The 15,182-nt window shown below is 41.1% G+C and overlaps 1 protein-coding gene across 11 annotated transcripts in view; it reads right to left on the bottom strand.

Annotated features, from left to right (window-relative positions):
• FAT3 (FAT atypical cadherin 3) overlaps positions 1-15,182 on the bottom strand; it is a 404,304-nt gene that overhangs the window by 126,362 nt on the left and 262,760 nt on the right. For all 11 annotated transcript variants that reach the window (XR_004417100.1, XM_033052632.1, XM_033052633.2 and 8 more), the window contains one exon: positions 13,109-13,170. Coding sequence is in view for 10 of the 11 variants with exons in the window: in XM_033052632.1 (XP_032908523.1) it covers positions 13,109-13,170 (62 nt within the window). In the remaining variant the exon portion in view is untranslated. The remainder of the gene's footprint in view (positions 1-13,108; positions 13,171-15,182) is intronic.

The raw sequence follows: 15,182 nt of genomic DNA, 5'->3' as shown, positions 1-15,182 counted from the left end.
GAATACAAGCCGCACCAATTTGACCAAAATTTTGGTGGAAACCCGGAAGTGCGGCTAATATTCCGGGGCGGCTAATCTATTAACAAAATTCTAAAAGCTGCCAACACGGAAGTGAGAGCCCGCGGCAGCCCCAAGCCAAGCTGGAGCCCGGCCGGCCCCGGCAGAGGTGGGAAAGCCTGGCAGAGGCGGGGCCAGCAGTGTGGGGGCGGGCGGCAGAGCCTGAGCCAGCAGGGCGGGGGAGCCCGGGAGAACTGGGGCTAGCAGTGCAGGGGAGCATGGCAGAAGCAGGAAGGCCGGCGGGTGGGGCTGCCTGGCAGCGGGGGAAGCCCAGCATAATCGGGGCCAGCAGCGTGGGGGAGCCCGGCGGTGCGGGGGCCTGCAGTGCCGGCCAGGGCGAGGAAACGCGGCGGCGGTGCAGACGGGAGGGGGCGGCCGGCGAGCGTGGTGGCGGCGGCGGCAGCCCTGCCGGCGGGGCGAGCGAAAGCGGCGCTCGCGAAAGCGCCGCCGCGAGCCGCGAACCGCGAGCCGCGAGCCGCGAGCCGCGAGCCGCGAACCGCGAGCCGCGAGCCGCGAGCCGCGAACCGTGAGCCGCGAACCGCGAAAGCGCCGCCGCGAACCGCGAGCCGCGAACCGCGAGCCGCGAAAGCGCCGCCGCGAGCCGTGAGCCGCGAGCCGCGAAAGCGCCGCCGCGAACCGCGAGCCGCGAACCGCGAGCCGCGAAAGCGCCGCCGCGAGCCGCGAGCCGCGAGCCGCGAGCCGCGAAAGCGCCGCCGCGAGCCGCGAACCGCGAGCCGCGAAAGCGCCGCCGCGAGCCGCGAGCCGCGAAAGCGCCGCCGCGAGCCGCGAGCCGCGAAAGCGCCGCCGCGAACCGCGAGCCGCGAACCGCGAGCCGCGAAAGCGCCGCCGCGAGCCGCGAGCCGCGAAAGCGCCGCCGCGAGCCGCGAACCGCGAGCCGCGAAAGCGCCGCGGGGCGGGCGCGGCGCGGGGCGGGCGCGGCGCTCGCGAGGCGCGGCGCGGCGCTCGCGAAAGCGGCAGCGGGGCGGACGGCGAGCCCGGCGGCGGCAGCCCTGCCAGCCGGGCGAGCGAACGCGGCAGCGGGGCGGTGCTGACGGGAGAGGGGGGCCAGCGAGCCCGGCGGCGGCGGCAGCACCACCCGGCCAGCCCCGCCGAGCCGTGGCGCTGAGCTGGGCCACCCGGCCCCGTCGGCAACCATGAGCGGGCCGAGCCTGCCTGGCCCCGCCCCGAGCCAGTAAAGCCCGCTATGCCGCGATCCTGTTACTAATTGGCCAATTTGTGAAAGCTGCGCACGGATTCTCGCGACGAACGAAAGTGCGGCTAATATTCGGGGTGCGGCTTATCTATTGACAAAGACAGCAACATTGTCGAGGCACCGGGGGTGCGGCTTATAATCCGTGCGGCTTGTATTCGTGAAACTACTGTACTTGGTAAACCCCAGTGAAAAAGACAAAATAGGTTTTAGTATCCAATTCAATCCCACAAACATATGTCCAAAGCTACACAAAGAGAGTTTGTGCAGGTCCATTTGAACAACAGGGTTTTGGTGAGGAGGACGACGAGTAAATGCAAATTAACCTCACGTGTCAGTTAATATTTTGATTCCTTCTGCTACAAATTATGGTCTATTGAGACCAAGCTAACACACATCCCTCAATGCCTTCTGTCCCTCTCAGTCAACTGATATCATGCCATTTTGGCATACTTTGATGTATCAGATAATAAAGCATTATCTCTGCTTAGCTAAAATGTGTGGTCTAAAATTTATGATTTTGCAGAAATTTTCTAAGTGTTTTTTAAACTGTGGTCAAGTGTTGGGATTTTAAAAAATGTGGCAATTAAAAAAAACCCTGTGTTTATATCCTCCCTGTTTTTTTCCCAATAAGGTCTTTAAAATAACAATCTGAGGATTAAGAACAACACCTTAGTAACTATCTGGAAGGACAGTGAAGAAAACAAGATACAATGGGAAAACCAGATATATCTGAGTTTGTGGAAGAAAATACTAAGTTATTTACTGGTATCTGGATTAAAGATAACATGCTGAGTCTCAGAAAAGTCAAAGCCGTGAATCGACAGACTGCTATTAGCAATATTTGTATTTTTTACTTTCCCAGGGAATGTGAGAAAAAATAACTCATTATTTTGATTTTGACATTTTTTGCTCTCAAGTGCTCATGTTAATCCTTGCTTTTGAATATTTAGAATATTCCTTGCCAAAGAAAGTATTATTTTTTGCCAAACCATAAAATGTACTTTAGGACTGCTACAATAACATTTTCAATGTCTCTGTATCATGAGAGATTAGCAAACAGCAATATTACATTTGAGAATGATGAGATTAATATGTTCCTTGACAACTGAAATTTGTTAGGCTGTGAAAAGAAAATTACTGTTTTTGAGGGCTGATTTCTTTGCACTTGATGCTTCAGGGCCTTTATACTTTTCTGTTTAAATCATATCTTCATAAAAAGCAAAATAACTGTTTGGTCTCTGATTATTATCAAGTTGAAGTTAGATAAGAAAAACATTAGGATTCTTATGTTCTGTGATAATATATTTAGGGAGGAAAAAAAGTCAATTATGCTTAATAAACTGATTCTCAACCTGATTAGAGGTTTTATTATCTCTAGGTATCTAGTAAATACCTTAATCTGTGTCATATTACAAATTATGCTGAGAACTCCCATCTTACTTCAGCACATTTCACACAGTGATACACTTTTGCCATAACAAATTATTTTTAAAAGGGAAAAAAAAAACCAAACCAAAAGGCAAATGTTTTTCAAACTACCATGATTCTGCGTGACATTTTCCTATCCTATCTGGCATACCTTTCTTGATCAATATGAATATTTAAGGATTATATGGTGGAGGGACTGTGTGGTGATATGGGAAAGACTTGAAAGATCAGAAAAAGAGGGAAAATACATTACACTGAACGACATTACAGGCTACAGTGAGAAGACCGTGAGATGTGATGAGGTTCAAAGAAAATGTTGTGTATTCATTGTGTCCTGGAAAAGGTTCTCATCAACTGGGGGCAGTTTTGTGGAAAGCTGAGTTTTTAATGCATCACTAGTACTGGAAATGATAAACCTGTGAATAAGAAAAGCACTAAGAAGGGAAAGACAAAAAAAAAAAAAAAAAAGAGGACAGAGCACTGACAAAACACTTGTGCCTAAGCAGCCTAAAGTCAGCTCAAGACAACAGAATTTAAGCATTATTGCTGGAATCTCCACACACAGTATTGCAGGGTGGTTGGATTTGGTGCATATAAATGGTGGTGTCAAGTGAAGTTGCTGTGAAAAAATCCCAGAATCAACTCTTTTTTTTTTTTAGCAGTAACAAGCCTGAATTTGGAACAGCTGAGAACAGATCACCCTGGGAGAAAGAACAAATGGATGGAAATCTTTTTTAAGGGCATTTTTCTAAACGATGGATTAATTAAAAGGCATAGTAGGACTTCCTATGCCCGGAAAGGATTTTAGTAGTTTCTAACTGAGGAAGAAGATGCTCCCCTGCCCTAAATTCAACTCTCAGTTTGGTCTTAGCTGTGAAGGCAGGAAAACAAGACCTCTGCAAAATGTGTGTGTGTGCATGAATGTTTGCATGCTCAAACATTACAGACATAAATTAACAGTCTGGCAGCTGATGAGTATTGCACATGCTACCAAAAAACATCATATAGCACTAAAGCAGACATGTTTCACATAACAGAAAGGCTCTGTATATCTAAAATAGATTCAAATCATGTGAAAGATTTCCTGTGGCTTCTGTGGAAGATTAAAACATTGGTACATTCATATAAAAATGTGAAGATTTAGCAAAGCAGTGCACCCTGCACAATGACTCTTTGTTTCACCAAGCATGGAGCCTGGCAAAAGAGACACCCTGAAAGAGTATATTCGACCAATTTGGGCCTGGTAGGTGGGCTCCAGCCCATAAAAAAGGGAGCTACAGATCTTGAGAAAAATACAATGAAGAAAAAACCTGTTAGCCCTGAGCTAATCTATGAGCTAATCCCTCAGTGAGAAAGCAACATTAGACCAATCTTCTAAATCCTGACTGAAAAGAAAAGCTCGATATAGATTAACCACAGAATTTGTCTGCATGAGGAATGATTTATAAAACAAGAAGGAAGACCACTAATACATCCCTCTCTGTTTCAACAGCATTTAACACATGGGTGCAGATCTAATTTTCAAAGTTTGCAATAAATCTTGATGTATTAATAATACTTTTCTACAAATTTGCATTGATCTAATGCTCTGCCATCTCACAGTTCTGCAAAGGGAAGAGCGAGGTATTGAGTATATCTTAAATTGCTTTTCTCTCATGTATTCACTCACCCATTTCCAACACACCTGGCCTGGGGAAATGCAGCCATGGGCACCAATGTCTTGGATTATTAGGGTTAAGTTTAGGAAAATCATTGCTACTGAAGCCAGACTAAGCACACCACTCAGGATAAGCAAAGGAATTGAACTAGCCCCCAGCATAATACTTCCCCCTCTCCACAGTGACATCACACATCTCAATATAATGCTAGTCAATCGTAAGGTAACTTTCTTGCTCTAGTCCATGATGCTGAGTCCAGTGAGATTTTAATTAGATCCAGAGGGTCAAGGAAGTGCTTATACACCCCTAGGCTCCCAGGAGATGCTCAGAACCTTGCAGGGTGGCTGACTGCAGGCTGGATTTCCTTCCTGGCAAAATTCCATTTTTTCTGTTATGCCTTTAAAAGATTTGGAAAATGGCTGATAAAATAGCAAATAAAGTCTGTACACTGAATATCTCCTTCCATGCTTCCATGCTGAGGTGCTTAGAGCCAAGACCTGCTGCTAGAATGCTGTGGGTCTACAAGGAAAATCCTAAAGGAGGCATTTGATGCCCAGCATGAAAAAGCCAATAGAGCTGTGCTTTGTGGATATTCATTTCTTCATTTCATGACCCAACGGTTCAGGTCAGTGATTCATGAAATCTGTAAAACAACCTCCCTCCCTCCCTCTGCAAATGTCAGATACATGCAAATAGGAGGAATGCCTCGATTAAAGCAATCAGAAATGTGATTTTTCTAATGAGACACCACCACCACTGCAGACAGCAGTGTGTGACCCAAAGCCTCAGCCCTGGATGACTCTGATCTTGCCATGCTCTTTGAAACATGGACCTGAATGAGTACCTGCAAAATCATCTGTATCTTGATACTGGACCAGGTTTTCATCTCAACAGATAATCAGTTTTTTATCCTGGATCATAATACCAATTGTTCCCTGCCCATTTCTAGCAGACTCACTGTCCAATGAAACATGATTTAGTAAAAAATGTACTTGGGGCAGTATTCCACTGTAGATGGTGTATCTCTCATCATGTCAATGCACTGGGAAAATCAAATCTTTCCCATGAGCTGAGGAGGGAATAAATAATATATGAGCTGTGCTTTCTTACTTTAATACCAAATAAATTAAGCTTACATTACACCTATGGAAGGTCTGTAAGCTATCTGGCTCATTGCTGTAATCATCAAGCATTCATAACAAAACCCCAGTTTTGCATATTGAGTTATGAAGGTTTTTTACTTAGGAAGCTCATTAAAGGCAGAAAAGAGGACTGCTTTTCTTCATTACTATTGGTATCCCAAACCAATAAAATATATTAATCAAACAAGCTAGAGATTTTTAATGCTGGACTAAAATCCTGCCATGCAAGAACTTCCATACAGTATCAGATTAGCTGATGGCTTAAACACTCTCCAAGAGAGGCCAGAATCAGGTACTCTGATATAAATGATGCACTGATGGAACTGTCAGTAGCTTATTTGTCCTTGATATCATCCTGGTGTTAGCATGTGCAAAACAATTTTAAAAAAATCAAACTAACAATGAGAAAGTTAAAAGAATGAGATCATTATTATCTAAAAAAAATAAAGACTGAAATCAGCCATTAAAGGCAAAAAAGTAAACAAAGCATCCTCAGGGCTGACTTTAAAAGTCTGCAAATTCTATGGAAATGTCACAGGTGTTCTTTGCACACGCAGGCTCTCAAGGCTATTGGTATTTCATTGAATAACTCAAATGAGTTGAGGGTCACTGCTACTAGTTGATATACAGACCCATTCTTGCCCTTTCCCTTTGGTGTATATATTATGTCATCAGAATTGGGGGTATATTTTCCAATGGCTACCTGAATTTAACAAGGAATACTAAGGACTTTAAACACACAATTATTTTTTTTTCCAAATCCATGCTTAATTTGCCTCATTATTATAAATCTATAAGCAGGTATTTTTCATTAAATAAGAAAACAGAATTAAGATTTCATGTGAATGAAGAAAATTGTTATTAAAATCAGTTTTCCCAATGCTTAATCTCTGTTACTTTTGTTACTTCTCAAGACATCATCTAAAATAGCAGGACATTTGGGATTTATTGAAATTTGTAATAATAAAAGAGAGTAATCTGTAAAAACACAATGCCTTAATTATTTTGCTCTTTAAAATTTCTGTTAATATCTCTTGCACAGAGACCACTCACTTTACAATGGATTTAGTAATAATTTCAGTGATGCACTTGATAATTCTTCATCTTACAGATGAAGTTAGAGACAACAGTCTAGTTGAGGAGACCACTTGTCACTGCAGACAGATGAATCACACCAGGACTTTTCCCACATTTTGCTGTGTAAGTCTTTCTGCCCAAATACACATGAGAAGCAGGGTGCAATGTCATATGGAAATCTGCCTCTGAAGGATAGTTTCAACCTCCAGTCACCTCCTGCCCTTGGAAAGTTGCTGGTTATTTCTGAAAATGGCAGCAGAACACGGGGTGGAGGAAATCTGTGCCGTGGGGTAAGAGAGCTCAGTTTGTGCCTCCTAAGCCCAGACCTCGTGTCTCTACCACCACACTGGCCAGGTGGATTTCCCTCTACTGACAGCCCCATGGAGAGGTAATATGAGATGAACATCTGTTTTGTTTAATTTAGACTATTTGTTTTCTTCCCTTTCTTTCCTTCCCACCCTCCTTCTCTTCTTTTTTCCTTTCTTTCCTTATTATTTGCTTTTCTTTTTTCCCCTTAATTTTGAAGTTGACATTGAAGTTCAGTGTGTCACCATTTGAAGATGACATTGATAGATCTTTCATTGTCTTTTTAGAAAGCTGCCTCTACAAACCAACTGTTCAACTAGAAATACTTTCAGGGCCTTAGAAATAATTAAAATAGTTCTCTTACTTCCAGCAAGCACAACCAATAATAGTTTTCAAACTCAAGCTGGTAAGACGATGTTTACCCTTTTTTTTTAAATTTCCCTTGCATTTTCTGATAGGTTTCAGTATTAAAAAGGGAAAGGCATGTGCCTTTGGAGCCATTTAAACCTCAGACAAAATGTTCAATCAGACACACTGCCTCATTTTTACACCATCACCAGCATGTCACTGAGAAAAAATGCAGCTTTTTCTGCCAAATGTGGGCAATGCTAAAGAACCATGAAACAAATGCTTACACAGACTTGTAATCCAGGATTTAAGCAATGAATGTGCTGTAGAGCACTATACAGCTACATAAACCCAATGAACTTCAGCTTTTGTACTTCTCCTATAAAAATATACATGAGCATATTGCCACACAGCTGTCTATACTCTTCAGAAAATGCTGCAGTTTCTCACAAAGGACCACTGGCTTCAGGCATCACCACTAGCAAGGGCTACAGCCCAAGAGAGCAGGCTCAACAGCAAAACAAACTTAAATTTGTTAAGTTCTTGTGTGGGAGATGCTGGAGGAAAAGAGGAGGATGGTGGAGAACACAGGCTGGTCCAATGCTGAGCCACCAGTGTGGTGTTTGTGGGAAGAACTGAGAGGTGAGTGCTATATTTAAATGCCATTTAGCAAGTTTTTAAACTCCTCCTCCCCTGCAAACTGTGACCATAAACTTTACAGCAGCAACTTCCCCAGTGATATTGTGGACCAAATTCCAAGTAGAATAAAATTATAATCCCTCTATCAACATTCCCATCACATTTACAAGTCCCCATTAAACGAGTGGAAATTTGAATTCTTTTTAGAAGGCTCCAATTACAGCAGATTATCATGTTTCCCTCTAATTACTGCATATAAATACATGCCATGTAACAGAGTTTATTGTACCCTTAGAGTACCTACAGTAAATAGAAACCAATGTGTCTCATTCAGCCCATGTATTTTGACACTCAGATCAGATTTAGCAATTTGTCTTCATTACAACCCCTTGCACTGTTACTGCCATCCTTCTCAGCGCTGTGCTCGAGCTTCGCAGCAGGAAGATTGATGAAGCCTGTGTATACTGATTTGTGACAAAAGCAGGGCACTTGAGAGGCACTGTTACCATTCTGATAGCACTAAGTGGGCTAAAAATTAGCTGCACTAAGCCAGTACTCTGTTCCCACTTCTCCTCCTCTTCAATTAGGGTACATGACTTGGACCTTGAAAGGCTAAGGCTGCTGTAACACTATTTTTAAACCTATTGCCTTCAGTTACTTTGTCACTTCTGAAGAGATTTAAAGTTCTGACCATGCTTATTAACAGCTACTTTTATTCTTTAGAGACACTTTGAATAGACAGGTTTTTCACTGGGACAAATGTTAAAAAGATGTTTTTCGAATGAATCTACAAATTTAAATAGCTATTTTAGTGTTTTGGACGAACAGATACTATGGATACAATTTTCAAAACTGGCTAAATGTCTGAAGATCTCACACCATTTGTGCTCATCAGGGAGAGACTAAAAAGCCTCAGCATTTTAAAAGCACTAACTTATTATATACCATTATCAAGAGGATGGAGAGGTCATCTCTCACTGCAGACAATTCATCCCTTCCATCAGGAAGTTTCAAAGACTGTTGCTAGAATTGCACACTGAAGCCTGTAACTCTTCTGGTTCATTTTTTTGCTAAACACAGGTCTTGACACAGCAATTCCCAACAAGCTGAACTGCTCAGCGGTGGGTGCATTTTGCAGAGGCTTTCTGTGCTGGAAGCATGAGTAACAAAGCCTCTGCAAAAGAGTGTTTAGAAACTGCTTAGGGCAAGGAAACGTGCTCAGATCCACTTTCTGGGCTCAATGCACAAGTCAGTGAACTGTAGCCTGGATTCAACAATCCTCCCCCATCCATTGCCCATGTACACTGGAGAGCAGGCCAGAACTATTAATGTTCTGGACATCTCAGAATCAGCTGACACCACACAAGGGTGCAGATCCTGCATAAAATGGTTTAAATTTTGTGCTTATTATGTGACCTTCACCACTCCTGCAGCTGTTTGAATAAAATCACATAGTAAAATCACTAGAGTTTTTAAAACTGTCAACCAGCATTAGGAGGCATCTGCAAAAATTGTGGGCAGAAAAGAACAGCCAGACTATTTTTCGAGGGCTTTTTTTCCCATATCTTAAACTCCAGTAACATTCTTCACTTCTAGCTTCTTCTTTTTAGTAAATTAGCACAATATGAGACAAAAACGTTAAATGTTAACACAGAAATTATTAGAAGACAACACAAGGAGGAAGTAAAAGAAGGGAAGAAGAGAATGATGTATTCAATTATTGGAGGAGAATAAAGCCAAACCATCTGAAGCTTGCACCTCACTTAGAAATATGTCACTATTCTCATTCACTTGCAAAGCAGGCAGGTAGCTCTTAGGATTACCTCTCCTCTTTCAGACTGTTATTTAAATACTTCATCCTAACGAAAAAGTATTTGAGAAAGTCTGTGAAATAGAACAAATGTTTTTTTTGATGCTTCATGTGAAAAAGTAATGTAATCAAGGGGTCATTTCCCTCACATTTCAGGCAGAACCATTCCATTAATAAGAATGCACTAAAGCAAAAGACCATCCTGTATAAAATCCAGTGATATCCAATTTAAACCTTAGCAGCAAAATTCTACCTGATACCAAGCACTGAATACGAACTGCAGCTTTGCAAGGCCATTATAAATGTCAGAGAAAAATTAAGCCCTCAACTTGAGAGCTTACAAAAAAGGCATTGACAATGCCACAATCAATGAAAACCTGGGAGAAGCAATTCTTTTTTATCCCCTCCTTCCAAAATGTCAAAACAAACAAACTATATCCAAAAAATATCACCAAAGCAAACAGAAAATCTCTATGATTATAAAGAGGAGTCAATTTCTGACTTCTTCATGCATCTTTTGGCTCAGGGTCTAGACATGTTTCTGCACTCACTTTGGAACATACTCTTCGGTAAGTGTAAGTCCTGTGATAGCAGCCTGAGGTACCATTAAAAAAAATTCATGTTGACACAGGTCCATACATCTAAAGAAAACAATTGAAGGGGGAAGGAAGAAGAAATGTACATCTGAACCAGGCCTCAGCACTTGCTTTGCAATAGAATTCTTGTGCACTTAGAAGGAGAGTCACTTTTCACCTTTCCTTAAAAATATACATGCAGTCCTTGCTGGTAGCTCCTGTCTCCTCTGGAATAGACAGGGACAGGTAGCTCCAGAAGAACAACTGTAAGCCATCACAAGCAGTGGTCTGGAGACAAGCACTGGCACTACACACACCTAGTGACTAACATCTGCAATCTCATATCACTTCATTTTCCTAACAGCTTCGCTGAAGGAGGTGGAAGTACTGTTAATAATGAAATTTGCTAAGTAAATACTGGCAGGTACTTACAGGGTACAGGATCTCTGTCACAGACAGGCTTATTAAAAATAATTAAAAAGTTGTATCCAGGAAAGGTCTGTCAGCGGCTCACACAGGCACTGGGCATAGGGGAGCAAGGGTTGCTAGGTCAAGTACTAATCAAAGCTTTTCAAAGGGAGCCAAGCTTGCGCTCCTTTACACCAGACAGACTCCTGGAAGAGGGGTATGAAATGAAGCCGGAAGGGAAACATTGTGCTACTGGGAAACCACGGCTGTTTCAGCAATTAAGGCCTCCCCAGGGGGTTAATTACACAGAGACAGACAGGCATTTCAGAAAACCTTTCTGAGCTTGCCCCAAGAACAAGCACAGCTTGACCAGGCTGGCTCTGATGCCAGCCTCTTCGCGGATGTGCGCTGGGAACGCACCTCTGGAGCCAGCCACGGGCAGGGCTCCAGCAGCAGCTCCAAGGGGCAATTCAGCAGCACTGGGGCTGTGTCTCCTCCACCAGAGCCCAATTCCCTTCCCACTCACTGTTCCCAGGTGGGCTTTACAATGTGCTCGTATCTGCACTGCTGCAGGACACCCTGCAGCTCTCCCCGGTAACCTGCCCTCCACTTCGTTCCCCATTCACAAGCCCTGGAGCAGTGCAAGAAACAGATTTCCCTCTACTGCATCTTCAGCCCCTAAAATCTTGCATATTGTTATTTTTTTTCAAGCAAGATACAATACAGGGGAAAGAACAGATTAAACTTGTATTGATGACTAAAGCTGAATTCCTGTAACTATTTTGTTTTCTTTTTGCTATTCATAGTAGCACTCCCCCGCCGGTATGGGAATCCTTTGGAAAATGTGTATTTGGCACGTTACACTGAGATCCCTGAGGTAAACACATAAATCACAGAATCACACAATTATGGAATCACAGAATCACAGGATGGTTGATGTTGGAAGGGATGTTGGGAACTCATCCCTGCTAAAGCAGGTACCTCCACAGCTGGCTGTGCAGGATCACACCCAGGCAGGTTTTGAGTATCTACAGAGAGAGAGACTCCACAACCTTCCTGTGCAACCTGTTCTGGCGCTCTGACACCCTCACAGAAAATAAGTTTTTTCCTCACATTCAGATGGAACTTCTGTGCTCCATTTTATGCTAAATTCTTGTCCACCAGGATTACCTGGTCCTTCTCCACAGAGCAAAGCAGACTTACAGACCCAAGATTCTCATCAATAGGCACAATTCAAAATCAATTCCCCTTTCATTCCATTTGTGATCTTGGCTGACAGTATAAAGTGGAAAGCTTAAAGTTACTGGAATACATAATTACTTTACTAACTTTACAGCTTAAATTCTAAAAATGGAAAAGTACTTTTATTTCCCTCCATTTATTTATTATTCATGTGTAAGAATTTACTGTGAATTCTTAAGAAAAAAACCCCAACCCCAACTTGTATAGTAATAATCAACCCTTCTCTCCTGTGTTCTGCACTAACCAAAATAATTTTGGATTTCTAGCAAACAAAATGCCTAATGAATATGCTAATATATATTTTACTACATTTTGCTCTCAGATAGTGATTGCATTGGCAACTGTTGTGTCCAGATGTTTTTTAGCTTGTATGGATTAGAAGAGGATTTCCTAAAATACATAGTAGGGATGATTGATTATGTGGGACATCATGGTTCTTTTTACTTGTACCAGCAGGAATAAAGAATTCCTTACCCTAGACAAAAGAAGACAGTCAAGGAACTTTTACCCAAAGGAAAAAAACACCACAGCATGGTGTACAGTAATGTGAAAGAAAACACATGTGGCAAAACCAGTAGTTTACAAGCGTATCACTCCATATTCAACACATGTGAGCTCCTTATAAAGAGAAACATTCATCACAAGGGCCAAGGGAATGGTTTAGATACTTTTTTTTAGAAGGCAATTTTTAACTTGAAAATTGTCATTAACAGTTGAAGTAAGTGAAAGCTAAAAAAAAATAAAGAATCATTGATTCTGATAATGCAGTGAAAAAGTTCAAAGTTCGTTTTCATCCAAATTAGCAGTTTGCACATTAGAACCAAGATGCAAAATCTAAACTGGTTTAACCTGAGAGACTAAAAATCTTGGCAGGCTTGGGGGTCATTCCACATATTTTTTAAAAAATATTTTGATCTGGATATTCCAAATTTCTGTCACAAACAAAATTTAAAAGCTACAAGAAGCTACTTAACTGAAGTAGATTAGAGGTGGAAAACAAGTGATCAATTTTTGTTCAGTATTTTTCCCGCACTTGGAAATTGCAAAATGTTTTATTTCTTCTGTATAATCAGGCTATTCCCAGCTTTGGTGAGTCTGTTATAAATTGAAAGAAAGGAAAATACCACTCTCCTGGAACAGGAAGAAGTGATTTTAAACTACAAAGATCATCTAACCTCTTAACATAAATTTCCACTTAAACTTACCTCTAAAAAATGTTCTGCTTGCTGTTCCCGATCCAATTTTCTTGATGTTGTGGTAATCAGACCTGTGAAAAAAGGATGATATTTGATTGTCAACAGCTGTTGAAAAATACATATCTATATCAGCCTGAATACAAATTAATTTTTATAACACTCCAAGTGGAAAAAAAAATCTATTTGAAGCTGTATCACATACAGATCTCTTGACATCTGTCAAGCATTTTATTTCTCAGTCCAACCATTATCACTTTCTGACCAGCAATGAATCTTTAAAGAAAAATACTGTGAAAAAAAGTAACTGCAAAACAGTTAAATGTGTGTCTACAGTTAACATGTTACATTTATTACAGCGAATGAAAAAAACTAACTAAAGAATCACTGTTTGTCTTATGATTAAGAGTTTCAATGAATCATTTGCATTTGACTGAAACTCTTCTGTAAAAAACCTCATTAAAGATTTCAGAGTTCTCAAACAATTAATGGGATAGGATGCTGATTAATTCCACGCCAAGAATACTTGACAAAGAAGGTTATTTCTGTAATAACTACTTGTATACATAATGATTTCCAAATGTAATAATTCTAATGCATTAAAGGTTTTGTACTACAATTTCATCAATTTGCTCCACGCTCACATTGAGCCTTTAAAATAAAGTATCTTTTTACATGAGGATGATCAAGATATCTTTTTTTTAAAGCAATGTACTCCCATGAATGATGAAACTCTTGTGAGATTTATACCATGGAAAGAAAAGGAAACAATTCCAAAGTTCTCTCATGAAAAGTGATGCATACCTTCTAGGAACATAGCTTAGTTTTTTATGTTGCTCTCACTAAAGATTTAAAAGGCAGATTTGGGTTTTGCCTCATATGAACATTTCTTTGGATAGGAAAATACATTATGTGCTTGTTTTTTGATAGACCAACTTTTCCTAGTGATAGAGCTGATTTTGGAGACAATGTCAGTGGACCACGTTTTTCTCAAGAATTTGTCATCTTTAAGATTATCAAGGAAACCAGAAAAATAAATTCTTCCTGGATTAACTATTCTACTTATTGAATTAATCAGACCAGCCAAGCATCTAAACACAAATCCATGATGATCCTGAATTCTTAAAAAACTCCACCAGCAACATCTACATAAGACTTGTAGTCCCAGAGGGCTTCAAAAGCTACAGCTCCTCATATGCTATCACCTTCTCCTTGGAGGAATCTGTTTACCTATTTTGATGAAAAGGGCAGAAATATTACCTGAAATAATGTGATGAAATGAACTAAGGGAAGTGCACTCTGCTTCCAGGATTTCAGACTTGTTACAAGATACATCAGATCACAGAAGTGACACCCAAGGGGAGGTCAGAGAAATTAAGAGTGGATCATTACAATTACATGGAATAAGCTGGTGCTGGCAAAAAGCTGAAAAAACAAAACTGGTATTGCCTGCATCAAGCAGTTGTAAGTATTCAAAACTGTTACACCATATGGGAGACATCTATCTACTCACTGCATGAGTTTAAACAGAAATGACAGCACAGATGATAAATTGGTGTCATTCACACAAGATCCCCCCATGTCTAAAAAGAACTCAAAGATACAGGCAAGAAATTCCTAATTATGAAAAAAAGTTGGGCCCCAATAAATTGATAAAGTAAAGATTTCAAATTTGAAATATCCCTATTCATCATATGCATGGCCATTGTGGAAATTTATCAAGCACAACCTAATCACAGTACAGAATATGATAATTTTTATATTATCTTCCACTTCCTTCACTTTTAATGTGCCAGTGTGAACTCTGCCTACTTTCTTCTTAAACAAGAGATCTCTAGCTGTAAATTATACAAGGTCTCTGTCCTCATTATCCTCTTCAGGCAGAAAAATTCACATTCCTTTTGAAGAACAAGAGCTAACATTTGAAACTGAATACTCTTAGAATAGTACTTGTCCTTCATTGATAAAACTAAAACTACTACTACTACTGCTCCTTCTCACAAAACTACTGTTATCACAAAGGAGGTTTTTTGTTTCCCTTTGTTTAATGTAGAGCCTTTTTGACTGTAATTGTCAGAGTTCCTTC

This window comes from Catharus ustulatus, chromosome 2 (genome assembly GCF_009819885.2).
Source record: "Catharus ustulatus isolate bCatUst1 chromosome 2, bCatUst1.pri.v2, whole genome shotgun sequence".
Classification (NCBI taxonomy): domain Eukaryota; kingdom Metazoa; phylum Chordata; class Aves; order Passeriformes; family Turdidae; genus Catharus; species Catharus ustulatus.
Note: the sequence above shows the minus strand (reverse complement) of the source record. Positions and strands in the feature narration are given on the sequence as shown.